Source organism: Gorilla gorilla, chromosome 4, assembly GCF_029281585.2.
Source record: "Gorilla gorilla gorilla isolate KB3781 chromosome 4, NHGRI_mGorGor1-v2.1_pri, whole genome shotgun sequence".
Taxonomy (NCBI): Eukaryota; Metazoa; Chordata; class Mammalia; order Primates; family Hominidae; genus Gorilla; species Gorilla gorilla.
In genome coordinates this window covers 46,786,671-46,814,670 of record NC_073228.2, presented here as the reverse complement: position 1 = coordinate 46,814,670, position 28,000 = coordinate 46,786,671, and the positions used below count along the sequence as shown (strand labels likewise).

Here is a 28,000-nt window from a genome sequence, read left to right as displayed (position 1 = left end):
TTCTTTCTGCGTGAGGCCAAACCCTCCATTTGTGCAGGAGGTCTCTCCCTTGGCCAGCTACTCAAGGACAAGGAGCAGTCCTTCTCTCCTTTGTCGCCGCTTTCTTCCTTCTCTATGGGGTGACTCCCATCGGCACACATGCACGCTGTCATTTCTCCCATCTTTAGAAACACCTCTCGTCTCCACGCACTTCCCTAATGACCACCATGTTTCTCAGGCCCCTTTACAGAAAACCTGTTTGAAGAGGCATCAAAACTGTTCATCTTGGCCGGAAGCGGTGGCTCACACCTGTAATCCCAGCACTTCGGGAGGCTGAGGTGGGTGGATCACTTGAGGTCAGGAGTTTGAGACCAGCTTGGTCAACACAGTGAAACCCCGTCTCTACTAAAAATACAAAAATTAGCCAGGTGTGGTGAGCACCTGTAATCCCAGCTACTAGGGAGGCTGAGGCAGGAGAATGGCTTGAACTGGGGAGGCAGGGGATTGCAGTGAGCTGAGGTCACTCCACTGCACTTCAGCCTGGGTGACAGAGGAGTGAGACTCCGTCTCAAACAAAACAAAAAACCTCTTGGTCTCTAGTTTCCCTGCTCCCATTCCTTCTCAAACCTGCTCCAAGTAGGCTTCTCTCCCCTCATTCTACTGACACTGCTTCTGAGATGGTCAATGCCCTCCTCGTTGCCAACCCCCAAGGCCACTCCTCAGCCCTTGCCCCCACCCTTCTATCTCTCTGGCTCGGTCCTCCCTGTGGCTTCTCACGTTAGAGTGCCCAGATGTCAGTCCTGGGTCCTTGTCTCCTCTCTGTAGATGCCACTTTCTCACCACTCTACCTGCTCTCAGGCTTTAGCTCCCAATTTTTATCGCCAGCCTGGACCTTGTTCTTGAAATCCACATTCATATATCCACCTGTGCCATACATGTCCACTAGGATCTCAGCTGACATGTCCAGGATGAATTCCTGCTGCCAGCCTGCTTCCTCCTGAATGGTCCTCATCTCACCAAATAGCAAAATTCATCCTTCCAGATGCCTGGGCTAAAAATCTTGGTGTTACCCCAGGTTTTCTTTCTTTCGCAGCCTACATCAGCAAATCCCATTGGCTCTGCCTTCCACACATCCGGAATCCCCGCCTCTCCCCAGCTGCACCCCACCCACTGTCATCTCTGGCCTGGCTTGTGATGACAACCTCCTAACTGGTCTTTCTCCCCTTCTCCCCTGTAGTCCCTCAGCGTAGGAGCCATGATGACCCATTTAAAGGGAAGTCAGAGCATGTTCCTCTGCCCCAAAACTCCACAGTGGCTGCCATCTCCCTTAGCTGAAGCCAAAGTGCTTCCAGTGGCCCACAGGCCTCATCAGATTGACCTCATCGCTCACTGCCACGCCCCCATCTCCTCTCTCCTGCCACTCTGGTCTCCACTGTCCCTGGATGTGTCAAGCGCAGCCCCAGCGCAGGGTCTTTGCATTTGTTCTCCTTGCTTGAAACACGTACATTGCCTCATGACTCCTTCCCTCTCTCCCCTCGCATCTCCTCAAACATCCCCTTATTGGTGACGGCTTTTCTGGCCATCCTATATGCAGTGGTCCACTCTCTACCTCTGTAGACAGGTAGAGATTTACTGTCCTCCATAGCACTTATTACCACCTGACCACACACTATGCTTACTTGTTAATTTTATTTCCCGTCTCCTCTACTAGAATCTAAATCCCATGAAGACAGGGACACTGCTTTGCTGCCTGCTATGTCCCCAGCACTTAGAACAGTGCCTGGCACATCACAGAGCCTCAATAATATTTGCTGAATGAATGAGCAGGTGAGTGCCTATGTATCACATGTTGCCTAAAGCCCCCTGCTGCCTGGGGTGTGACAACAACCAGGGTGTCCAAAGGACACACAATTCTCTCTCCGCCAGCCTGGAATAGCCTTGGAGATTTCACACTATTCTATGGGGGTTCCCTGCCCCTCAAGAAACCTGACGGCCTAGACCTGAAGCACAGCTTCGCTGGCAGGTTAGAGACCACAGCCATCACACGGGCCGACAGACAAACCTAACAGAAGCCAGCCCAGAGACCGGGCTCTACCCACACAACCCATGCCAGGGCTACCCACAGCAAGGCCCCCTGAGCTGGGCAGGATTCTCTGCTGGGTCACTGCAAACAGAAAATGAGGAGAGAAAGAGACCAATTCTAGAGAGTACTTTTTTTGTTTGTTTTGAAGAGGAAACCCATCATGAGGGTTACTGAAAAATTTGGTTATGGTTATTTAAGGCTTTCTGGAATTTCAGTGTGTGGAGATCAAGCTGACCTTGCTGTAAAAAGCACTGGGGAGGTCGGGCATGGTGGCTCACACCTGTAATCCCAGCACTTTGGGAGGCCAAGGTGGGTGGATCACATGAGGCCAAGAGTTCAGACCAGCATGGCCAACATGGCAAAATCCTATGTCCACTGGAAATACAAGAATCACCTGGGTGTGGCAGTGCATGTCTGTAATCCCAGCTCCCGGGGAGACTGAGGCACTTGAGCTGGGAGGCAAAGGCTGCAGTGAGCTGAGATTATACCACTGTACTCCAGCCTGGGTGACAGAGCAAGACTCTGCCTCAGGAAAAAAAAAAAAAAAAAGAAGCACTGGAGGACATTAAACAAATAGCAGATCCTCCAGCCTGGCCAACATAGCAAAACACCATCTTTATTAAAAATGCAAAAATTGGCCGGGCGCAGTGGCTCATGCCTGTAATCCCAGCACTTTAGGAGGCCAAGGCGGGTGGATCACTGGAGGTCGGGAGTTGGAGACCAGCCTAACCAATTTCGAGAAACCCCGTCTCTACTAAAAATACAAAATGAGCCAGGCATGGTGGCTCATGCCTGTAATCCCAACTACTCGGGTGGCTAAAGCAGAAGAATTGCTTGAACATGGCAGGCGGAGGTTGTGGTGAGCTGAGATCACATGATTGCACTCCAGCCTGGGCAACAAAAGGGAAACTCCACCTCAAAAAAAAAAAAAAAATTAGCCAGGTGTGGTGGCAGGTACCTGTAATCCCAGCTATTTGGGAGGCTGAGACAGGAGAATTGCTTGAACCCAGGAGGCTGAGGTTGCAGTGAGCAGAGATCATGCCACTGCACTCCAGCCTGGGCAACAAAGGGAGACTCCATCTCAAAACAAACAAACAAACAAAACAAATAGCAGATTTGATCAAGCCACCCAGAGCTGTTACATAAACCAACTACTGAGGGTAAACACGTTTGGAAGGACCATTTAAAACACCTGGGGCTTCATGGGGCCGGATGTGCTCTGAGCTACAGGTGGAATCAAGAGTTTTCTATAATCATAAATTACACAGTTTTGAGGGAAAATATTTTCCTATTTGACTGGTGAAACAGTATTTTTGTCCTCTGTAGGCAGTTTTGAGACAATATACTACTTTTCCTGAAATGCTTCCCTGAATGAACATGATTATGATGGCATTCTGGAATGAGGTTTTATAACACTTGTGGGAACACACTACCCCTTTAGCAATGGAAAACAGAACTTCACAGCTACCTTCTGAAAGTCCTGGTCCCTGCAGATGGGACCTACCTGGGACCCTCCTGGTCACCTACCCATCTGCCTCCGGTGTACCACCCGGAAGCTCTTATGCCCCTGGGATGGGGCTGCCTGGGCTTGCCTTCTTCCTGGGGAAGGTACACACGCTTGGTCTAACGCCCCCAGGGAGCAGTTTTTTCTTGGTTCTTGAGAAAAATGCCTGTGGAGACCAGGCCTTGACTCTGGAGTCCCCCTGTAAGAAGCTATTGGGTGGTCTGAAGCACTCTCCAGGGGTTGCTCCCGGGAAGGCCGGTAGAAGTCATCCTCTGAGATCCAGCTCTTGTTTTTCTGTTGGGAAAGAAGACAACAGTTGTTTGTTTTAAAGTTTTTTTGTTTTGAGACGGAGTCTCGCTCTGTTGCCCAGGCTGGAGTGCAATCGCGCAACCTCGGCTCACTGCAACCTCTGACTCCTGGGTTCAAGCGATTCTCCTGCCTCAGTCTCCCGAGTAGCTGGGATTACAGGTGCCCACCACCATGCCCAGCTAATTTTTGTATTTTTAGTAGAGGCGGGGTTTCACCATGTTGGCCAGGCTGGTCTAGAACTCCTGACTTCAGGTGAGCCACCCACCTCGGCCTCCCAAAGTGTTGGGATTACAGGTGTGAGTCACTGTGCCCAGCCTGAAGTTTTTTTTTTTTTTAAGTCTTTATCTAGATATGGCTCTTATATCATAAAAGTAACCCACTTAAAGTATGTAATTCGGCCAGCCATGGTGGCTCACACCTGTAATCCCAGCACTTTGGGAGGCTGAGGTGAGAGGATCACCTGAGCCCAGGAGTTTGAGACCAACCTGAGCAACACAGTGAGAACCCATTTCTACAAAAAATAACTAGCTGGGTGTGATGGCACACACCTGTAGTCTCAGCTACTGAGGAGGCTGAAGCGGGAGAATTGCTTGAGCCAGGGAGGTCAAGGCTGCAGTGAGCCGTGATCACGCCACTGCCCTCCAGCCTGGTTGCAGCCTAGGCAACAGAATGAGACCCCATCTCTAAAAAAATAAATAAATAAAGTGTCCAATTCAAACATTTTGGCTTAGTCAGAGTTGGGCAATCATCACCACCATCTAAGTTTAGCAAATTTTCCTCACCCAAAAAGGAAACCCTGTACCCATTAGCCGTCATCCCCATTTCCCCTGGCCACTCTCAGCTCTAGGCACCTACTTATCTACTTTCAGTCCCTACACACCTGCCTGTTCTGGACATCTCATATAGATGGAACCATACGACACGTGACCTTTTGTGCCTGGCTTCTTTCTCTTAGTGGAAGGTTTTCCAGGTGCATCCATGTTATATAAGCATGTTTAAGTGTTCATTCCTTTTTATTGCCAAATAATATTCCATTGTCTCGATCCACCACATTTGGCTTATCCACTCCTCGGCTGATGGACATTTGGGTTGTTTCTACTTTTTGTCAATTATGAATAGTGCTGCTATGATCACTTATACACAAGTTTTTGTGTAGACATGTTTCATTGTCTTGGGTATATACTTAGGAGTAGACTTGCTGGGTCACGTGTAACTCTGTTTCCCTTCTTGAGGAACTACCAAGCTGTTTTCCAAAGTGGCCGCACCATTTTATATTCCCACCAGCAATGTACGAGGGTTCCAATTTCTCTCCTTGGGAAATCTATCCAAATCCATTGGAATCTACTCAAATCCATTGTCTGTCTTAAAATGGGGCTGTCTTTTTGTTGCTGAGTTGTGTTGTGGGTTGAATTGTGATCCCCCCACAAAAGGACATGTTGAAACCCTACCCCCCAGTACCTCAGAATGTGACCTTTTTTGGAAATAGAGTCTTTGCAGAAGTAATTAGTTAAGATGAGGTCATGTTGGAGTAGAATGGGCTGTTCATCCAGTATGACTGATGTCCTTATAAGAGGAGGAGAAAAGATACACAAAGAGAGGAGAACACCAAGTGAAGACAGAGATACAGAGGAAGAACTTGTATGACAGCAGAACATGTGTGACAGCAGAGGGGAGACCGGAGTGACATGTCTACAAGCCAAGGAATGCAAACGAGCACCTGCAACGCCAAAACCCAGGAGAAAGGCGGGAACAGATTCTTCCTTAGATTCTCCAGAAGGAGCCTCCAGAACGATCAGAGAATAAATACCAGTTTTGTTTTGTTTTTGAGACAGAACCTCACTCTGTCACCCAGGCTGGAGTGCAGTGATGCAATCTCAGCTCACTGCAACCCCCGCCTCCCAAGTTCAAGCAATTCTGCTGCCTCGGCCTCCCGAGTAGCTGGGGTTACAGATGCTTGCCACCATGCCCGGCTAATTTTTGTATTTCTAGTAGAGACAAAACCTTGTCGGCCAGGCTGGTCTTGAACTCCTGACCTCAGGTGACCCACTTGCCTCAGCCTTCCAAAGTGCTGGGATTACAGGCGTGAGCCACTGTGCCTGGCCTATTTTGTTTTGTTTTGTTTTGTGGCAGGGTCTCGCTCTTTGCCCAGACTGGAGTACAGTGGCGCAATCAGGGCTCATTGCAGCCTTGACTGCCCAGGCTCAAGCAATCCTCCTGCTTTAGCCCCACTGAATAGCTGAGACTACAGGCATGCACCAGCATGCCCAGCAAATTTTTTATATTTTTAGTAGAGATGGGGTTTCACCATGTTGGCCAGGCTGGTCTTGAACTCCTGGACTCAAGTGATCCGCCCACCCTTGCCTCCCAAAGTGCTGAGGTCACAGGCATGAGCCACCTGCCCAGCAATGTCTGTTTTTGTTTTTTGTTTTGTTGTTGTTGTTATTGTTGTTGAGACAGAGTCTTGCTCTGTCGCCCAGGCTGGAGTGCAGTGGCACAATCCTGGCTCACTGCAAGCTCTGCTTCCCAGGTTCACGCCATTCTCCTGCCTCAGCCTCCTGAGTAGCTGGGACTACAGGTGCCTGCCACCACGCCCGGCTAATTTTGTTTTGTATTTTAGTAGAGACGGTGTTTCACCATGTTAGCCAGGATGGTCTCGATCTCCTGACCTCATGATCCGCCCGCCTCGGCCTCCCAAAGTGCTGGGATTGCAGGCATGAGCGACCATGCCCAGCCAATGTCTGTTGTTTTAAACCACCCTGTGTATGGTACTTTGTTATGGTGGCCCTAGGGACTAATTCAAGTTGTAAGGTGCTTTATATATTCTGAATACGAGACCCTTATCAGATTTATGATTTGCAAATAATTTCTCCCATTCTGTGAGGTGTCTTTTCATTTTCCGGATGGTGTGCCCTCTGGAGCACATAAGTTGTTAGTTTTGATAAAGTCTAGTTTATCTATTTTTGTTGTTGTTTTTGTGCTTCTGGTGTTGCATCTTAAAAAACCATTGCCTAAGTCAGTATCACAAAGATTTACTTCTGTGTTTTCTGCCAAGAGCTGTATAGTTTTAGCTCTTACATTTAGGTTTCTGGTCCATTTTGAGTTAGTTTTTGTGTAAGGTGTAAGGAAGGGGTGTTATTATTTTGCATGTGGGTATTCAGCTGTCCCAGCAGGTAGGGTTTCTCAGTCCTGCTTTTGGGTTTGAGATGAGGGAGTCCTGGCGAGCAGGCCTCAGGGTCCTCATTGGCCGCCTCTGTCTCTGCCGCCCACTTCTGTGCAGGCCCCTGCGACCCCAGGCAGCCAGGCCCTGCCCCTTCCCTTCGTTGTTCTCTTTTGAATCTGAAGCTGCTCACTGGCTGGGGAAGATGGGGTTGCGGGGAGCATCTGGGGTGAGTGGGCTTGTGGGAGTGGATTCTGGTTCCTTTTCTCCAGTATTTCAAGTCCTCCCTGGCATTCTGTGCCTCAACATGGAAGGGCAGAGGCAAGGAAGCTGGCTGGGCCACTCTAAGTGGCTGTGTACACAGAGGAAATGAGTCACACAAGCAGTGGGACCAACCCCACTGTTTTGTTAAGTGCCACTAACCTCACCCTGACATCGCTATTTCCAGTCCCTGAATCAAGACTGCACTCCCTGCTTTGTAAACAGGGAAGGGTTGGTTTGGACAGTTGGATCCATTCAGATGCTACACGACTCCTCAAGCCAAGGGTGGCAAGTTCTGACTCAGGCAACTTGAGGGGTGGCTCACAGAACTAGGTCCCCAGAGACTCCTCCACGGGGCCTTCAGAATTGGCAGGTGCTTCCCCCCTGCCAGTGACAGATGATGTGTCAGTCAGGGCAGCCACTGGGGACCATCCACAACACTAGATTCTGAGCAAAGCCTGCCTAGGTCATCAAGAACTGGGGGACCTCCCTGAGGAAAATGGGTGGGAGAAACAGCTCCCTGGCAACCATGTGGCTGTCCTGGCAGCCTCACATATACCTGGGAAGTTGTGTGATCTCCAGCGCCTGGTGGGAGAGGGCACTGTCCCTGAACACTCAGCTCAGGAGACATCCATTGCCTCTGCCTGGAAGCTTCTCTCACCCTTCCCCAGCCTCCACCCCTTCCCACCCCCTAGCTGGGTTAGGGCCCCTACTGGGATCCCACAATATTCTGTGCTTACCCTCATTCTAGCATCTATAAGGCTGTTTGGAATGGTTTTCTTGATATCTCCAGCAAGTGCCTGCCCGAGTCATACAAGATGAGGGAATAAATCATGACCATCCCAATGTCTTTAACATAAAATAACAAAGGTGGGTCAAGTGGACTGGAAGGAAGGAGACAAATGTAAATTTTAAGATTATGGACATTCAGAATGGGCGTGATGGATCATGCCTGTAATCCCAGCACTTTGGGAGGCCGAGGCAGGAAAATTGCTTGAGGCCAGAAGTTTGAGACCAGCCTGGCCAACATGGAGAAACCCCATCTCTACTAAAAGTACAAAAATTAGCTGGGCATGGTGGTGCATGCCTGTAATCTCAGCTACTCGGGAGGCTGAGGCACAAGAATTGCTTGAGCCTTGGAGGCAGAGGTTGCAGTGAGCCGAGATGGATGGAGCTATTGCACTCCCACCTGGGCAACAGCGCAAGAGTCTGTCTCAAAAAAAAAAAAAAAAGTTTATGGACATTCACTGGGGAGGACTTCTCTCTCCTTTGAGGAAAAAGACTACTAGGAAATGTTCAGACACAGTCCATTGAGCACAGCTGCCAGGAAATGAAACTAGGGAACATCTTTTACTCTCTTAAGCAACAGGGAAAAAACAGTGGAAATGCAGGTTCCTCGGAGCTTCTGCACATGGGCCTGGACAGAGCTCTGAGGCTGTGTGCCCCTGGCCCCAGGCAGGTGGGGAGCAGAGAGAGGGTGTGAGAGAGAGTGCACGCATGAACACCACTGTTTCTCTCTTCTCTCCTTTTTTTCTTTTAGAGATGGAGTCTTACCCTGTTGCCCAGGCTGGATCACAGTGGTGTGATCTCGGCTCACTGCAACATTTGCCTCCCAGTTTCAGGTGATTCTCCTACCTCAGCCTCCTGAGTAGCTGGGATAACAGGCTCACGCCATCATGCCCGGCTAATTTTTGTATTTTTAGTACAGACGGGGTTTCACCATATTGGTCAGGCTGGTCTCAAACTCCCGACTTCAGGTGATCCACCTGCCTCAGCCTCCCAAAGTGCTGGGATTACAGGCGTGAGCCACTGCACCCGGCCCCCTTCTCTCCTTTTTTCCCACCACCTTCCGACAACCTGCTCACTCAGGGTCCATGTCTGGCCAGCACCCTGCCCTTTAACAGTGGAGAGAAACCATCACCGACGAAGGATCTATACCAGAGCTGCAACTGCCACCAGCGACCCAAGACAGAGAAATGCCACCTTGCGTTACTAAAGAGCTCATGACACCATATACAACAGCTGAATCCCCAAGAGGAGTGTGGCTGAGGAGTGAGACGAAGGTCTCTGGGACACTTTCAGAAGGATGAGACTTTGTCCAGCCAGTCCTCATTATGCCAGGCAAAGGAACTGCCTGTACTCATAACTGTGGAAGGGGAACCACATACCATGGGCAGGTGGTCCATGGGGGCAGTGATTAAGAGCAAGTCCTAGAACTCACACTGCCTTTTGGGAGTTAAACTGAAACGAACTCACAACCCCCAGATCCCAGACATGCGTCACCCTTGAGAGGCCCCTACTCCCTGCAGCTCTCCTTCCCAGTGCTTAGCACAAGTGTAATTATGATGCGGATAATCATTTGTCTAATTTAATGTCTGTCCCCAAAGGGCCTTTGTCTGTCCTGTTGTATCACTCTACCCCTAGGACCTAACATGGTGCTTGGCTTATAGTAGGTGCTTTGGGTTCAATGAATTAAAAATAAATGTTTTTAAAAGAAAGACTGAATGGGTCTCTACACTATAAAACTTGACAGTGACCCCAACATCTCCCCCAAAATAACATCAAATAAAAAGCACGTGGCTAACTGATAGAAGTATAGAAAGATGAGGACCACAGGGGCAGACATGCAGGGCACAGCCTGGCACTGTCCACAGGCCAGGAGCCCAGCAGGCCCACATGAGCTGGCAGGCTATTCAGTGGCACCTGGTGACTACCTACTGAATAAGCAGTGAATGAATCCACAACTTCCCTGTGAGACAGACACAGGACGGGGGCAGGATCCGAGATTCTCACATCGGACTCAGCACCAAGCGCTTAGATGTCACATTCCCTAAGCAACCTTCCAGCAATCAGAGTCCCCTGTAGCTGGCACAGAGGCAGAGCCTGCCATGATCACACCAACCTGACCACCCTGTCCACTCGATGGTACACTTCAATGACCCACTTTGGCCTCCCAAATTGCTAGGATTAGAGGCGTGAGCTATCAAGCCTCGCCTGAACGTCCATAATCTTAAGTTTCACATTTGTCTCCTTCCTTCCAGTCCCCTTGACTTATCTTTGTTATTTTATATTAAAGACATTGGGATGGTCATGGTTTATTCACACATCTTGTATGATTCTGGGCCAGGTACTTGCTGGAGATACCAAGAAAAAGAGCCATTCCAAACAGCCTTATAGCTAGGATGGGGGAACAAAATAAACTTAGGAATTGGCATCTCAAGAGTCTCTTGGGAGTTCAAGAACTATTCATCGATGCCTACTTTCTCCCAGGTACAGTGCTTGGTGCTGACAATACAGAAGTGAACAGGCCTGGTGCTCTGTATCATAGAGCTAATATTCTAGTAAGGAAGACAGAAAATAAACAAGGAGACAAAGAGATAATATACTGTAATTGCACATAGTGATGAGTGTTATAAGCGAAGTCAACCAGATGAATGGGACAGAGAGTCACTGGGGATGGTGCTTTTGAGCTACGGGGGTCCAGTCAGGGAAGGCTGAGACAACAATGAAGTGAGTCGGGAAAGAAGGCACAGCAAATGTAAAACCCTGAGGCTGGGCCGGGCACGGTGGCTCATGCCTGTAATCCCAGCACTTTGGGAGGCCAAAGTGGGCAGATCACTTGAGGCTAGGAGTTTGAGACCAGCCTGGTCAACATGGTGAAACCCCATAATTTTGTAAAAATACAAAAATTAGCTGGGCATGGTGGTAGGCATCTGTAATCCCAGCTACTTGGGAGGCTGAGGCATGAGAATCAGTTGAACTTAGGAGACGGAGGTTTCAGTGAGCTGAGATTGCACCACTGGACTTCAGCCTGGGTGACAGAGTGAGACTCTGCCTCAAAAAAAAATTTTTTTTTAAAAGAAGCCTGATGTTGGAAGGAGTTCGCTTGGACTACAGAGCTGCAAGGAGGCCGGTGGGTCAGAGCTTACTGAACAAAGATGCTATTCTGTCCCACCAGCTTTGAGGCCCTGGCAAGATAAGATGCCTGAGCCTGCAAAGCAGAAGCTAGACCATGGGCAGGAGTGAACTCAACATGCTTAGTGCCACTCTGGAGTCCTGTGGGGCGCACAGCCTGCATCCCCAGCAGACGTCACTCTGCCTCCAGCTTGAGGAAGGGGCTGCAGAGCTTTCCTCTTCAGCCTTCAGCTTGAGTTGGCAGGTGCACAGTCACAACCTTCAGGGTCCTAGAGCATTCATTTTCAGGAAGTAAATCTTCAGGATGTACTGAAGCATCTTCAGGATAGCAAATTCGAAGACTCTGACCCACACTGACAGTTTTGTGATTTACATGGTCATATTCAAGAAACAGAGTGAGGCCAATCAGATATCCATATGGAAAAATACGAGGTTTGACTTCTAACACCACACACAAAAATTAATCCCAGAAAGATCATAAACCTAATTGTGAAAGATAAATCACTAAAGCTTCTAGAAGATAATATAGGCAAATACCTTCAGATCCTTGGGGGAGATGAATATCTCTTAAATGGGACAAAAACCAAGCAAACCATAAACAAAAAGACTGATAAACTGCACATCATTAAAAGAACCTCTGTTCAATAAAAATACCATTAGGAGGTTTAAAAGTCAAGCCCTATAGACTAGAAAAAGATACTTGATAAATATACTACTTTTGTCCAATAAAAGACTTATATCTGTAATATATAAAGAGTTCCTACAAATCAACACATACACATACAACTCAATTTAAGACCGGAATGACAACTTGGACAGACATTCTATAAAAGAGGATTGACTGGCCAATAAGCAAATGAAAAGGTATCATCATTTAGTCATCAAGGATATGAAAATTAAAACCACTACACATCTACCAGAGTGGCTAAAATTAAAAAGATTGGTAACACCATTGGCCAGGATAAAGAGCAACTAGAATGCTCATTTGTTGCCAATATGAGGATAAATTAGCACAAACACTTTAGAAAACTGTTTGGTGGTGGTATCTATTAAAGCTAAACATAAGCCACCCAAGGACCTAGCAATTCCATTCCCAGGTATATATACCCACAGAAATAAGCACCGAGGTTCTCCAAAAGCATGTATGAGAATGTTCACTACAGCTTTCTTCATAATAGTCAAAACCTGGAAACAACCCAAATGTCCATTAACAGGAGAATGGATAATAGGTTGCGATATATTTTTACAATGGAATACTGCAGAACAATGGAAAAGAATTAACTACAGCCTCATGCTATATGTACAGCCACACACCACCATGCCCAGCTAATTTTTTTATTTTTTGTACAGATGGGGTCTCACTTTGTTACCCAGGTTGGTCTCCAACTCCTGGGCTCAAGCAATCCTCCCTCTTGGTCTCCCAAAGCGCTGGGGTTACAGGTGTGAGCCACCATGCCCAGCCCCCAAATATTTTCATTTTAACTTGTAATCCATAAAAATGAGATTTTCTATTCTTTTATCATGCTAAGTTATTGAAATCCAGCACTTATTTCACATGGCACATCTCCATTTGGACTTGCCACATTTTAAGTGTTCAACAGCCACACGTGGCTTGTAGCTGCCATATTGGACAGCACGGCTCTAAAACCTGGGTCATGTTGCAAAGTGAGTATGTTCAAGGCCTAGTATTTTCTAAAAATATTAATTTAATAGGCTGAGTGCACCGGCTCATGCCTGTAATCCCAGCACTTCAGGAGGCCCAGGCAAGAAGATCGAGACCAGCCTGGCCAACATGATGAAACCCCATCTCTACTAAAAATACAAAACTTAGCCAGACATGGAGGTGGGCACCTGTAATCCCAGCTACTCAGGAGGCTGAGGCAGGAGAATTGCTTGAACCCAGGAGGCGAAGGTGGCAGTGAGCAGTGATTGTGCCACTGCACTCCAGCCTGGGCAACAGAGCAAGACTCCATCTGAAAAAAATACCAAAAACCAAAAATCAAAAAATATTAATTTAATAATAACAAGTACTAAGGAGGAAATGAAGGTTCAGAGAGCTGAAGTGACTTGCCCAAGGCCTTATGCTGGTGAGTGGTAGTGGTTAAAGAGCTGAGACTGCGGTCGGACGAGAACAACCTTCACAAAGTGACATGAAAATGACAGGAGATACACACGGGAAGTGATCAGCACAGTGCCGGGCTTATATCTACAGCTCACATGCCAAGAAACAGCCGGGCTTATATCTACAGCTCACATGCCAAGAAACATGAGCCCCATCATCATGATGCTATTAACACTATCACTATGCAGGGAGAGGAAGGCTAACAGGGAAAAGGCAGAGACCACTCAGGGTCACTAGCTGGGGAAACCCTGCGTCAGCTGACATTTCCCAAGGCTGCCCCCTGAACGGCTTGCACCACTCACCGGACTGGTGGGTGAGGAAACTACCAGCTTCAGACCAGCTCCGTCATGAGCCTGGGCCTTCTGCAGGCCATTCCCTTGGCCCACTTCTCTGGCTGTCTCGCTGACAGTACTAGAAGGCTGCTGGCCTGACGTGCTCTCTACAGGCTGCTGTAAGTCCAGGGGGCTGGGCGCCTGGGGACGCGGCGCCTGGGGACGCGGCTCCTGCACGTGGACACCATCTTGAGTTCCAGAGGCTGCCTGGGCAGGAAGGGGCTCTGCAGGTGCCTCACAGTGCAGGTGTGTGCTGGTGTTGAGGCCATGGAGGGAGAGCGAGGCCTGTGGTGTGGGGATCTCCGTTTCTTGGCTCAGTCCGTTGGTTGGCACAGAGTTTACCTGGGCTTTGCTGAATTCCAACAATACCCTAGAAGTTTTAAACAAAGAAACCTGTGTGACAGGTTGTCTGCGATAATGCCCAAGGCAACTGGGGCAGAGGGAAGAATGCAAAACTGCTGTTTTATGATTTAAAACAACCCACACCCTCTAAATGATCCACTGCACTCCTCCTCACACAGTCCTCCTCTGACACTCCCACCACGTTTTTCCTGGCCAGGATTTAGGCAGACTGCGTGGACAGGTGATTTGTGGAGCCTGGGATCTCAGGCGAAAAAGCTCCCCAGCAGAGGAAGAGGACTTGGTATGAATGAGGATTTACTGGCATTCTGAGCAGGCTAGCTGTGGGCCTGGAGAGCTTGCTCAGCCAAACGCATGGTTGTGTGGGCAATCGTTTCCCCAAACATGGTATGCAGCAGAGCCTCCTCCTCCACAGCACAGGGAGTAGAGATGCCAGGACTCTGTGCACTGGGGCAGGGACTAGGAGAAGCGAGGGCTAGGCAGGTTTCCTAAGCGAGGTCATACTTTGTTCCTGTGCAGGCACTGGGACAGCAAGGGGAGGTGCAAGGGCTGGTCCCCTCAGAGCTGGACTGGATGTGGAGACAGAGAAGCTTCACATCCCCAGAAACTGCTGCTGGAGCTCACTGTATACCAGGTGTGTGAGGGTGGATATGAGTACACACGAGATGTGCCCCTGCTCACTCTCCATGGTGGGACTGCCACTCCCTGTCTCCCCCATGCTGCTTCCTGGGGCCACAGGGAGCAAATGTTACTGCCTTGGTACACGTGCGTGCACACCACACTCACACATACACGCTGCACAGAAACATGCCCTGGGCCCTCTGGAATGTGCACTGACTAGCAACTGCTCCTCCCTCTCCTGAGGCTTCTTCTGAGGATCCAAGCTCCATTTTGAAAATAAACCCGTTTGCTATCTCTTCTGCTTATAAAACCAGTGGAGCATGTCATGGGCAAAGCCTGGTTCAGGTGGCCACAAGCTGTCTAAGGCCCCAAAGCCTCCCTGCATCTGCCCTGATGGCTTGGACTGGGTCCAGAAGATACATGAAGCTCTGCTTAATTTGGGCTTATGGAAATGAGGATTTTAGAATTCAAGTTGCTTACCTGATTGTCTTTCCAGTGAGCTCTGCACCATCTTAACCCCAAACAACATTTCAAGACATTATCGTCAAGAATAGGTGGCCAATCCATACATGTATAAGTAACTGATTTTGGCCGGGTGTGGTGGCTCACATCTGCAATCCCAGCACTTTGGGAGGCTGAGGTGGGTAGAACCACAAGATCACGAGTTCAAGACTAGCATGGTCAAGATGGTAAAACCCCGTCTCTACTAAAAATACAAAAATTAGCCAGGCTTGGTGGCAGGCGCCTGTAATCCCAGCTACTCGGGAGGCTAAGGCAGAGAATTGCTTGAACCTGGAAGGTGGAGGTTGCAGTGAGCCGAGATTGTGCCACTGCAATCCAGCCTGGGTGAAACAGCGAGACTCCATCTCAAAAAAAAAAAAAAGTAACTGATTTTCAACATAGACACCAACACATTTTAATGGGGAGGGAATAGTCTTTTCAACAATTGTGCTGAGATAAGTGGATAATCACATGCAAAAGAAAAAAGCTGGACTGCTATCTCACATTGTATACAAAAATTAACTCAAAGTGGATTAAAGACCTAAAGGTAAGAGCTAAAACTGTAAAACTCTTAGAAGGAAAGAGAGGTATAAACTTCATGTCTTTGGATTAGGCAATGGTTTCTTAGATGTGAGATCTACAGCATAAGAAAGCAATAAAAAATAAATTGTAATCCCAGCACTTTGGAGCCAAGGCGGGTGGATCACCTGAGGCCAGGAGTTCGAGATCAGCCTGGCCAACATAGTGAAACCCTGTTTCTAATAAAAATACAAAAATTAGTTGGGCGTCGTGGTGCGCACCTGTAATCCCAGCTACTTGGGGGACTAAGACAGGAGAATCACTTGAACCCGGGAAGGGGAGGCTGCAGTGAGCCGATATCACACCACTGCACTCCAGCCTGGGCAACAAAGTGAAACTCTGTTTCAAAAAACAAACATAAAAAACGTTTGTGTGGTTTTTTTTTTTTTTTATTTGAGACTGAGTCTCACTCTGTCGCCCAGGCTGGAGTGCAGTGGCGCCATCTTGGCTCACTGCAAGCTCCGCCTCCCGGGTTCATGCCATTCTCCTGCCTCAGACTCCCGATTAGCTAGGACTACAGACGCCCGCCACAACGCCCAGCTAATTTTTTGTATTGTTTTTTTTTTAGTAGAGATGGAATTTCACCGTATTAACCAGGATGGTCTCGATCTCCTGACCTCGTGATCCGCCTGCTTTGGCCTCACAAAGTGATGGGATTACAGGAGTGAGCCACCGTGCCTGGCCAGAACGTTTGTGTTTTAAAGGATACTATCAAGACAGTAAAAAGACAATTCAAAGAATGGGGGGAAATATTTTTAAATTATACAGAAGGGCCTATTATCCAGAATATATACAGAACACTTACAAATCAACAATAAAAAGACAAATAACTAAATGTTTAAATGGGCAAACGATCTGAACAGACATTTCTCCAAAGAAGATATCCAAATGTTTGATAAGCACATGAAAAGACACTCAACAGCATCAGTCATCAGAGAAATGCAAATCAAAACTACAATGAAATACCACTTTATACCCACTGGGTTGATTGTAATAAAAAAGACAGAAAATAATAAGGGTGGGCAAAGATGTAGAGAAATTAAAGCTTGTATATATTAGCGGTGGGGATGTAAAATGATGCAACTACTGCAGAAAACAATTTGGTAGTTCCTCAAGAAGTTAAACATAGAGTTACATATGACCCAGCAATTCCACCCCTAGGTATGTAACTAAGAGAATTAAAAACATGTCTACCCAGGCTGGGCGTGGTGGCTCATGCCTGTAATCCCAGCACTTTGAGAGGCTGAGCCAGGCGGATCACCTGAGGTCAGGAGTTCACCTGGCCAACATAGTGAAACCCTTTCTCTACAACAAGTACAAAAATTAGCTGGGTGTGGTGGCAGGCCCCTATAATCCCAGCTACTCGGGAGGCTGAGGCAGGAGAATCGCTTGAACCCAGGAGGCGGAGGTTGCAGTGAGCCGAGATCATGCCACTGCACTCCAGCCTGGGGGACAGAGCGAGAGTCCGTTTCAAAAAATAAATAAAATATTGAATAAAATAAAATACAACAATACCATCAATTGAGCACTATTGATGCCTCTGTGCCAGGGACCATTCTAAGTACTTAAATCTAAGTACTTAAACCCTCCAGACTATACCTATGCCACTCAGTGATGATTATAATACAGATCCAATCTACACAGAAGAAGCTATTTAGGACAGTCAATTCACTAGGCCAACTGCAATTTGGTTTCTGCCAAACAGAACCGCTTTATATTAATAAATTTCATTTTGAATGTTGTGTCTTTTATGCTTTTCTTTATGTTTGATTTGTGGATGTTTTGATTTTATATGTGTAATGATAAGCACAAGGAATTTATGTCTAATTTAAAGTTACAAATATTTAAATAATGTAATAACTTTGATGAACTCTAAGTGTCGGTGAGAACATTTTATCCTTGAAATATACACTTCAAGAAATGCTGGTCTCTGTGGATGCTCAAGGACTAACTTCAAGGCCCAGCTCTACGAATGCTGGTGCTGGCTGTGTGTTTGTGCATCTGTATGTCTTACATTTGCCAGTTACTCACACCACTGTCCGGCATTTGTCTATACATCCTGACCCTTGCCCCTCCAGTTTCCCCATAATAGCCGGGACAACACTTCCTGCACAGAGAGGATGGTCACTGATTCAGTGACCTTAAGCTGGAATTTTCCATCACAAGACACATGAGATAAAGGCGAGACATATGACAAGGGGATGGCTGGCTGGTCTGCAGAGGAGGCAGACACACAGGAAGGGCTAAGACAGGTGAGTGAACCTAGGTCATGCCCTGTGCCCGGGTCACACTGCAGGCCTGTCATGCCATGGTCCCAGTGGTCACAGGAGGCAGAGACTGTTCCTCCCCAATGTATTCTATCTAAATTCCTCCATTTAACATTTGAAAACTCCACCTAATGTGCTCAGAAGCCATTTCTGGGCCTACGAGACAATCTCCTATATTGTTTGACTAACAAGCAATGTGCCTGACCTTCCTGGGCTTGTAAGTGGTGGAACAGGACTCGAAACTAGGTCTGCTCCAAGCCCAGTCCATAACACCACCCAATGCTGGTGCTCTTTCCATGCTGGGTGAGAACCCTGGAGGGACCTGAACCAAGGCGAGGGCACAGGGTGAGTGGAAAGAAGGTCCCAAACACGTGGGACCTTCTTTTCCACTGATGCAACATGGATCCAGCTGAAGGAGGCTTTTAATAAGAAGTTCCCATTTTCCACCTATCAGATGAGCAAATATCCAAAAGTTCACTAATACCATCAGTTGGCAAGGCTAAGAAACAAGGACATTCCTGGTGGAGTGTAAATGGGCAATAATCTGTGAACATTCCATATTAGTCTATCCTTTTGCTCGGCAATTTTGCTTCTGGGAGTTTATGGAACAGAGATAGCTACGCAGAACTAAAAGACCACATACACAAGGTTATTTATGAAAACACAGGCCCCAGCACCCATTAAATACTGAGCTGATTAAGTAAACTAAGGTACATTCATACACTAGAACAATATGCAATAGAAAAAAAAAGAATGAGGCTGGGCGCAGTGGCTCACGCCTGTAATCCCCAGCAATTTGGGAGCCTGAGGCAGGAAGATCTCTTGAGCCCAGGAGTTCAAGACCAGCCTGGGCAACACAGTGAGACCCCCGTCTCTATAAAAAATAAAAATAAAAGAATGAAGAAGCTCTGAAATGAAAAGATCTTCTCCAAAACAAGATATAGAACAGTGTATATACTGCCTTTGTAGGAGAGAAAGTAATAAATAAGGAAGAAATTTTAAAAATCTTTTATTTTTTTTTTTGGGACAGAGTCTCACTCTGTCACCCAGGCTGGAGTGCAGTGGCACGATCTTGGCTCACTGCAAGCTCCGCCTCCCGGGTCCACACCATTCTCCTGCCTCAGCCTCCTGAGTAGCTGGGACTTCAGGCGCCCGCCACCACGCCCGGCTAATTTTTTGTATTTTTAGTAGAGATGGGGTTTCACCTGTTAGCCAGAAAGGTCTCGATCTCTTGACTTTGTGATCCACCCGCCTCGGCCTCCCAAAGTGCTGGGATTACAGGCGTGAGCCACTGCGCCCAGCTGAAAATCTTTATACTGGTATTTGTTGTAGATGCATTTAGAAATTTGGAAGAATATACAGGAAATTGATTATTATGGTTTTAGGGGTGGGAGGAAAGAACAGGGTAGAGGGAGAACAGGAATGGGAAAGGCTTTCACTGTATATGTTTTAGATTTTTTTTAACCATAAAAAGATTATCTATGCAAATTTTTTATTTTATTTATTTATTTATTTATTTTTTGAGACAGAGTCTTACTCTATCACCCAGGCTGGAGTGCAGTGGTGCGGTCTCAGCTCACTGCAAACTCCACCTCCCGGGTTCACGCCATTCTCCTGCCTCAGCCGCCCATGTAGCTGGGACTACAGGTGCCCGCCACCATGCCCAACTAATTTTTTGTATTTTTAGTAGAGACAGGGTTTCACCATGTTAGTCAGGATGGTCTCAATCTCCCGACCTCGTGATCCACCTGCCTTGGCCTCCCAAGGTGCTGGGATTACAGGCGTGAGCCACCGTGCCCAGCTGCAAAAAAATGTTTAAAAGGCTGTGTGAAGAAGGCTCTGCCCAGTTCTCTCTTCAGCCTAGTTCATCTGCCCCACATACTCTTCCACACATCTGTCTGTCCCCACCTGTCCACCACCTCCTGCATGCAGCACTCAGGTCCTGTGTGCCCCAGGAGGTATTCTGTGAAGTCATACTCTTATGCGTTATGTTTCATCTATTTGTTGGAAGTTTTAAATGTACTCTGACCTATTAGTTTCCTTCCTTCTAGATGAAGACAACAATATTTTACACTGTACCTTGTAGAGACTAAGTATCTTGTTTTTTTGTTGTTATTGTTTGTTTTCAGTTTTTGTTTTATTTATTTATTTTTTTTTAATTTAGAGGCAGGATCTTGCTACATTGCCCAGGCTGGCCTCGAACTGCTGGGCTCAAGCAATCCTCCTGTATCAGCCTCCCAAGTGCTGGGATTTCAGGCATGAGCCACCGCACCCGGCCAAGTAACTTGCTAAAAGTCACCGGGGCAGAGCTGGAGCCCAAACCAGCTCTAAGCTGTTCTAAGTCCACTTTCTCCACTATGCCTGTATTGCCTGCTACAGTTCCCAGCTACTCCAGTCCCTGGAGAAGTTGATGACTCCCTTGGCTTTCTTTAATTACTAATGGAGTTCAGTAACAGACAATCACATGCTATGGGAAGAAAGGGAGGAGGAGAGGAAAGAAAGGAGGGAAGAGAGAAGATGGGAAGGAGTGGGGGCAGCGTACTCACTCTTGCAGAGACCGGTCTGAGTCCTCAGCATTTGCTGTGCCCAGGTCTGAGTCACAGGACATGGGCTCCTCGCAATGGTCTGGACTCTTGGAGCCATTCTCTTGGAGTAAGCAGCTATCAGAGTTTAGGCTGCAGGACAGCTGGGATGAACTGGCCGTGTCCAGGCTGAGGGAGGAGGCAGTCAGCCTCTGGTTCCTCCGTATCTTATGGCCCGAGTGATGGACTTCGATGTCTTCAGAGCCTGAAGAATGGGAAATGGAATCCAGAGATTCCTTCCGCTGTAGTTCTGCACCAGAGGTAGAGAGAGGGTCCAGCTCAGAAAGCGGGCAAAGCCCAGACAGGGCCAGTGGGGTGAGCGTCCACTCATTTAAGATGGCAGACTTGTAGGAGAGTTCGAAGGACAAGGACGTGAGGCCCTGCAGGAAGCTAAGGAGGAACTCGCCCTCCTCAGCATCCCGGAGCAAGGCGGTGGGCTGGTAGTACTCATGCAAGCGGGCCTGCTCCTGCAGCAGCAGCTTCAGGTAGCACTCCATCAGGCCATCGTTCAGGGCCAGCCGCAGCCATGCCCGGCAGCGGCCCACATCCGTGTTGACAAACGTCAGGTGCTCCAACTCGGAGATGATGTGTCTGGGAAGGGAGAACAGACGTGTTTCAAGAAACTACCCCAAATCACAGAGATGTGCTTTTATCCACTGGTTAGCAGGAACCACGAATAACTACTGCAAATAGATACAGGCATGAAAAAATATTGGGTAATAGTGTTTTAGGCCAGATGTGGTGGCTCACACCTGTAATCCCAGCACTTTGGGAGGCCAAAGCAGGTGGATCACTTGAGCTCAGGAATTCGTGACCAGCCTGGGCAACAGGACGAAACTCTGTCTCTACAACAACAACATAGCCAGATGTGGTGGCTTGCACATGTAGTCCCAGCTACCCAGCTACTCGGGAGGTTGAGGTGGAAGGATAGCTTGAGCCTGGGAAGCAAAGGTCACAGTGAGCGGAGATTGGACCACTGCACTCCAGCCTAGGCAATATATATATATATTTATATATAATAAATATATAAATATAAATTATATATATTTATACATTATATATATATTTTTTGAGATTGGAATTGTGAAAGATAATTTCCATGTTCATTCCAACTACCACGGGGCCCCTGACACATCTGCTCATCCAAGGCAGGCTGTCAGAGCTCCTTAAGTGCAAAGTCCTTGGAGCAATGAAGATGCAGGGTAAAGACATGGTCCCTGCCCTCAGGCACAAGGGACTGATGAAAAAAGGCATAAAGGGTAGGAAATCAACAACCCTGTAAGAGGATTGGGGAGCGCTCTAATTACAGCATGTGGCGGAAAAGTGGGTGGTTTGGTTGCAAGGCCAGGAAAGAGAGGGTCTTAAATATCAAATCAATAAGGCAACACGGGGTAATGGCCCCACACCCAGCTGTGCACCAGAATCCCCTGGGGAACTTGAGCAGGATACAAGTTCTGGGACCCCAACCTAGTGAATCAGTCTCCAGGCTAGCATCTGGGAGCCTGTAGGCTACAGATTTTTGTTTAGAAAAGTGACTTGACCACAGTCATGCAGACTGCAGGGTAGATGTTCTGCATAAGGAGATCAGACCCCAGGTGTACCAAACTCAGTCCCAGAATGCCTCCGTCTGATGTACATGCCCCTCTGAGCTACCACAGTCCCTAGCGCAGGTTTATCTCCTCCATGGGAATGTAGACCGCACTCTACTAGGCTCAGTGAGTAAGCTCCAGGGAGCTTCAGCTCAGTAAATGTTGACCAGATGATGGACTCAAGGAAAGACAGAGTGAGATAAGGGGGACAAATAGAAAGCCAGTGTCACCCAGGAAAGAAGAACGTGAGACAAGGCAGTGGCAATCTGCATGGAAAGGAAGATTAGAGACTGACAAGGCTTCTTTTGGGCTGAAGGTGCCATTTAGTAGTCCTCAGAGGCACAGTGCCAGCTACTTGCTCAAAAGCCCAGACAGTTAGGGGCCAAAGAGATAAGTGTCTCAGGGTGAATATTCATATGCTTTTCCTGATTCCACTCTTTAATAAAAATAACCCCATACCTCCTTAAGAGATAACATTAATGGCTGGGCGCGGTGGCTCATGCCTATAATCCCAGCACTTTGGGAGGCGGAGGTAGGCAGATCACAAGGTCAGGAGTTTGAGAGCAGCCTGACCAACATAGCAAAACCCCTCTCTACTAAAAATACAAAAATTAGCTGGGCGTGATGGTGCACGCCTGTTGTCCCAGTTACTCAGGAGGCTGAGGCAGGAGAATTGCTTGAACCTGGGAGGCAGAGGTGCCAGTGAACTGAGATCGCGCCATTGCACTCCAGCCTGGGTGACAGAGCGAAACTCCGTCCCAGAAAAAAAAAAAAAAAGATTTACAATTCAGATGTTTGAATAATCTAAGGCAGGGTCAGCAAATCTAAGGCAGGGTCAGCCCTTCTGTAAAGGGCCAGATAGTAAATTCTTCAGGCTTTGCAGGCCACACAACCTCTGTTGTAACTATGTAACTCTGCCCCAGTGTGGCAAAAAAGGCTGTTCCTGCTAAAGGTGGCTCACCTGCTTTTTGTGACCAGTCTCAAAGCAGCCACAGGCTCTGGCCTGAGTGCTGAGGGTCTCAAGATCTGCTGGCACACTGGCTGGGAAGCTTGGTCTAGAGATAAGCCTTTCTAGAAGACACTTTCAACCCCTACCTCACCCTCTCTCTATGCTAGAACACAGGGCACCTCTGTTGGCTTCCTGAACAGCTGGGGAGGAAAAGCCAAGTGTCCCATACTCTGCTGCTCCTCCGCAAAGCAAAACCTCTCCAGCTAAATCTCACTTGTGGGTGACAGCTTTCAGGAGGGGCCAGAAGACAGGCTGGGGCAGAGGCTTCTGGTGGGCACTTTTCTTCCTTTTTCCTCCGGCCTCAGCTCGGATGTGCTTGGCGTGCAGGCCATGGATAAATACGGCCTCCAGGGCGCTGCACATGGTGTTGGCATCTCTGTCTTCACTAGTGACCACCGTGTCCAGGGACACGTACTGCTTCTGCAAGGCCTTCACGGATCCCACCAGCTTCTTCTTGATGACCTAGGCAGCACCACACAGAACACAGGCCTTTAGCGGAAAATCCTACGGAGAGTCCCTAGAGTGTAATCCTTTAGCTGGTGCCAAATACATGTGCAACCACATGCACACACATCTATGTGTGTGTCTGTAGATTCCTTCTGCAAAATTAAGCACATTGTTAACTACAGCAAAGAAAGATAAAGCATAGAGAAGAAAAGGAAAATCACACACACTACCCAGAGATAATTACTGTTATTGTTGTTTCATATGTCCTTTAGTGTAGATACTTTTTGTTTTTTAGATCAAACTTAAGTGAACTTAGAGCCATATAATCTTGTGTTTAAATATTGGCCCCATCATAGCTGCAGTGATGGGAGCTTGGGTAAATCCATCTAGGACAAGGGTGGGGCTTCCCACCTTTTTTACATGGACAAGCTTCTGTAGAGAATCAATAAGCCAAGAGGCAAAAACAAACAAACAATAAACACCCACACTGCTTTAGAACAATAAAAACATGAGGAGAATAGGAGCATGGTTTACTTTAAGAAAGATCCTAGGCTGGGCGTGGTGGCTCAAACCTGTAATCCCAGAACTTTGGGAGGTCAGAGGCAGGAGGGCTGCTTGAGTCCAGGAGTTCAAGGCTGCAGTGAGCTGTGATCACACCACTGTACTCCAGCCTGGGCAACATAGCAAGACCTTATCTCAAAAAAAAGAAAGATCCTAGGCCTGGAAGCCAGAGGACTAGGCTCAGTCCTAGCTGTCAGTAACCAGATGGGCCTCCTCAGACATTCCACTTAACCGCTTTGAGCCTCAATTTCCTTATCTGTTAAAGTGGAAATAATACTTTCTGATTTAGAGTACTATGAGGATTCTCCTGAGGACAGGACTACCTTTTTTTTTTCTTTTCTTTTTGGGAAGTGGTTTCTGGTGAAAACCAGAAAACCTACTAGATAAATTCTAAAAAGAGGCTGGGTGTGGTGGCTCACGCCTGTAATCCCAACACTTTGGGAGGCCAAGGCAGGTGGATCACTTGAGGTCAGGAGTTTGAGATCAGCCTGGCAAACATGATGAAACCCTGTCTCTACTAAAAATGCAAAAATTAGCCAGGTGTGGGCCGGGCATGGTGGCTCACGCCTGTAACCCCAGCACTTTGGGAGGCCGAGGTGGGTGGATCACGAGGTCAGAAGATCGAGACCATCCTGGATAACAGGCTGAAACCCCATCTCTACTAAAAATGCAAAAAAATAGCTGGGCGTGGTGGCAGCGCCTGTAGTCCCAGCTACTCGGGAGGCTGAGGCAGGAGAATGGCGTGAACCCGGGAGGCGGAGTTTCCAGTGAGCCGAGATCGCGCCACTGCACTCCAGCCTGGGCAACAGAGCGAGACTCCGCCTCAAAAAAAAAAAAAAAATAGCCAGGTGTGGTGGTGAGTGCCTGTAATCCCAGCTACGTAGGAGGCTGAGGCAGGAGAATCACTTAAACCCGGGAGGCAGAGGTTGTACTGAGCCAAAATCGTGCCACTGCATTCCAGCCTGGGTGGCAGAGTGAGACTCCATCTCAGAAAAACAAAACAAAACAAAAAACATATATATAAAAGAGCTGAGTGTGGCACTAAGACTAGTGTTTTATTCATCCTTGTGTCAACACTTGGCACTGTGCCTGGCACATAGAAATACTCAATAAATGTTTGTTAAATGAATACACCACAAAATGTACATAGAGTCTTTTGGAAATATAGAGTAAAAATTGAGCATAATTATAAGTATGTGAAAATCACATAAGTGATTGGAAAAGGACTGGAAGGGATTACAGAAAAACTGGTTTGAATTGTTGGGTGATAGGATTATGGCTACATATTTTAATCTTTTATTTTGATTTCAGCCAAAACACTAAATGTTAACATTCTTTGAAAAGTTAAATTTGAAAAAATATAACGGTTTTAATGAGATATAATTCATATACCATAAAATACACCCATTTAAAGTATACACTTCAATTGTTTCTAGTATATTCACACAATTGTGCAACCATCACCACTACCTAATTTTAGAAGATTTTCTGGCCGGGCATGGTGGCTCACGCCTGTAATCCCAGCACTTCGGGAGGCCAAGACGAGTGGATCACCTGAGGTCAGGAGTTCGAGACCAGCCTGGCCAACATGGTGAAACCCCCATCTCTACTAAAAATACAAAAATTAGCCGGGCATGGTGGTGCACGCCCATAATCCCAGCTACTTGGGAGGCAGAGGCATGAGAATCACTTGAACCTGGGAGGTGGAGTTTGTGGTGAGTCAAGATCGTGCCACTGCACTCCAGCCTGGGCAGCAGAGTGAGACTCTGTCTCAAAAAAAAAACAAAACAAAAAAACAAAACAAAAAAAAAAACAAAAACGATTTTCATCACCCCAAAAAGAAATACTGTATATTAGTGATTGCCAGGGGCTGGGAGAAAGGGGAATATGAAGTGAATGCAGTCACTAATCTATTTTCTGTTTCTGTGGCTTTGCATATTTTGTACATCTCACATGAATAGATATCAATATAGCATATGACCCTTTGAATCTGACTTATTTCACTTAGCATATTTTCCATCATGTTGTAGCATGTATCAGGACTTCATCCCTTTTTATTGCCAGAAAATATTCCGCTGCCTAGATATACCACATTTTATTCATCTATTCATCAGTTAATAGACATTTGGGTTGTTTCTACTCTTTTGCTATTATCAATAATGCTGCTATGAACATCCATGTACAAGTTTTTGAGTGGACTGATATTTCTAGTTCTCTTGGGTATATATCTAAGAGTGGAATTGTACACATAACCCTATGTTTAACTTATCAAGGAACTGCCAAACTGTGTGCCAAAGTGGCTGCACTATTTTACATTCCCACCAGCAATATATGAGTTCCAATCTCTCCACATTTTTGCCAGCACTAGTTATTGCCTTTTTTATTACAGCCATCCTAGGGGGTGTGAAGTAGTATCTCACTGTGGTTTCGATGTGCATTTTCCTGATGTCTAATGATAATGAGCATCTTTATTGGCCATGTGTGTATCTTCTTTGGAGAAGGGTCTATTTAAATCCTTTACCCATTTTATAACTGGATTATTTGTCTTTTTATTGTTGAGTTATAAGTGTTCTTTATACATTCTGGATACTAGACCCTTATCAGATATTTGATTTGCAAATATTTTCTCCCATTCTGTGGGTTGTCTTTTCATTTTCTTGATAGTATCCTTTGAAGCTCAAAAGTTTTTAATCTTGAAATAGTCTAATTTTAAATGTTCTTTTAAAAGCAAGATGTTATTTGTATATTATATTTAAAAAGTACATACATACTTCGTTCAATTGAGCACCTACTAGGTGTTGGGTTAGGGTATACAGGGAGAAATAAGGCATACCCTCAAGAAAGGCATACCCTCATGGAGTCAGTTTGTGCAGCTGTTGTTAGAAGGCTGGGTTGGCCAGGCTTCTGCCCTAGCTCTGGAGGGTCCTGGGGTGGGATTCGGCAGGCACTGGGGGTGGGAGAGTGGGGGTGCAGAGGGGAGGGAAGAGCCTCTGCATGAAACCCAGCTGGGAAACAGGTGGAGCTGGACTCTCCTGTGGCCAGGACGGGGAAAGGCACGTCTCTGAGAGCTACAGTTTCTTTCCAGCAGAGAGTTCTCTGAGCTGGGAAGCAGCAGTGGGGAGGAAAGGAAATCCTGGCTTTTCCCCGAAAGCCATCTCAGGATGCTGCTAAGGGACCAGCCCCAAAGCTACCTGACTTCCTGCCTCTCCAAGAGAACAGAGAGCTCTATCTGGAGTACCCAAGATAGCCCAGGAGGGTGCAAAGGGCTGTCCAAGAAAAGGTCCTAGGGGGCTCCAGTGAACTGCTCACAAATAATTACGTTTAGAATATCCTAGAAAATGGTAAGTGTTCAGATACATGTAAGTTACCAATTTACCTCCATTACTGAAACAACAAACCAGTGCCTGGGAATATCTGTTTCCCACCCATTCAGTGCTTTGAGACTGTGACCAAATCATGGCCTAAGGGCAGAGGGCTGAAGGGCTGAATGGAAATCCTTGGTCTTCAGGTTACTGATCTTAAATTCCCACTGCTTTTCATAAATCTCCATCTTATCACCAATAAGGTGATCTAGAAAAGACAGGGTCTCCTCAGAGCCTGCTTGTGCTGTAACTTTTTCTCAACCTGGTCTCTCTTGCAGGACAGTGCCCATTCATTTCGAAGTGAGCCAAGCCGATGATACAACTGTCCCCTGCAGCCCTTCCCCGCCCTTGATCTTCCCTCACCCACCTACCGGGATGGCAGCCTGGGGGTCCAGTCCATTCTCCACTGAAAGCATCTCCACTCATGCAGCTGCTCCCTCAGAGAATCACATGACACCTG

General features: G+C 47.2%; 1 protein-coding gene, 1 long non-coding RNA gene and 1 pseudogene across 6 annotated transcripts in view; 1 reads left to right on the top strand and 2 right to left on the bottom strand.

Annotated features, from left to right (window-relative positions):
* PLEKHM1 (pleckstrin homology and RUN domain containing M1) overlaps positions 1 to 28,000 on the bottom strand; it is a 54,890-nt gene that overhangs the window by 18,939 nt on the left and 7,951 nt on the right. Inside the window, exons 1-5 of one of the 5 annotated variants that reach the window (XM_055387848.2) lie at positions 27,908 to 27,997; positions 23,385 to 23,632; positions 20,537 to 21,163; positions 13,633 to 14,032; positions 3,590 to 3,860 (exon numbers count right to left, since the gene is read on the bottom strand). In XM_055387848.2, the coding sequence (XP_055243823.1) occupies positions 3,590 to 3,860; positions 13,633 to 14,032; positions 20,537 to 21,163; positions 23,385 to 23,533 (1,447 nt within the window). In that variant the 5' untranslated portion in view covers positions 23,534 to 23,632; positions 27,908 to 27,997. The other 4 variants (XM_055387846.2, XM_055387847.2, XM_055387849.2 and 1 more) reach the window with 4 other exon arrangements.
* On the top strand, positions 5 to 27,922 carry LOC109026957 (uncharacterized). Its single transcript, XR_002006012.4, has 3 exons — positions 5 to 317; positions 1,691 to 1,806; positions 27,819 to 27,922. It is a non-coding gene; the product is annotated as an uncharacterized lncRNA (long non-coding RNA).
* Positions 24,528 to 24,574, bottom strand: LOC129534017 (uncharacterized; annotated as a pseudogene).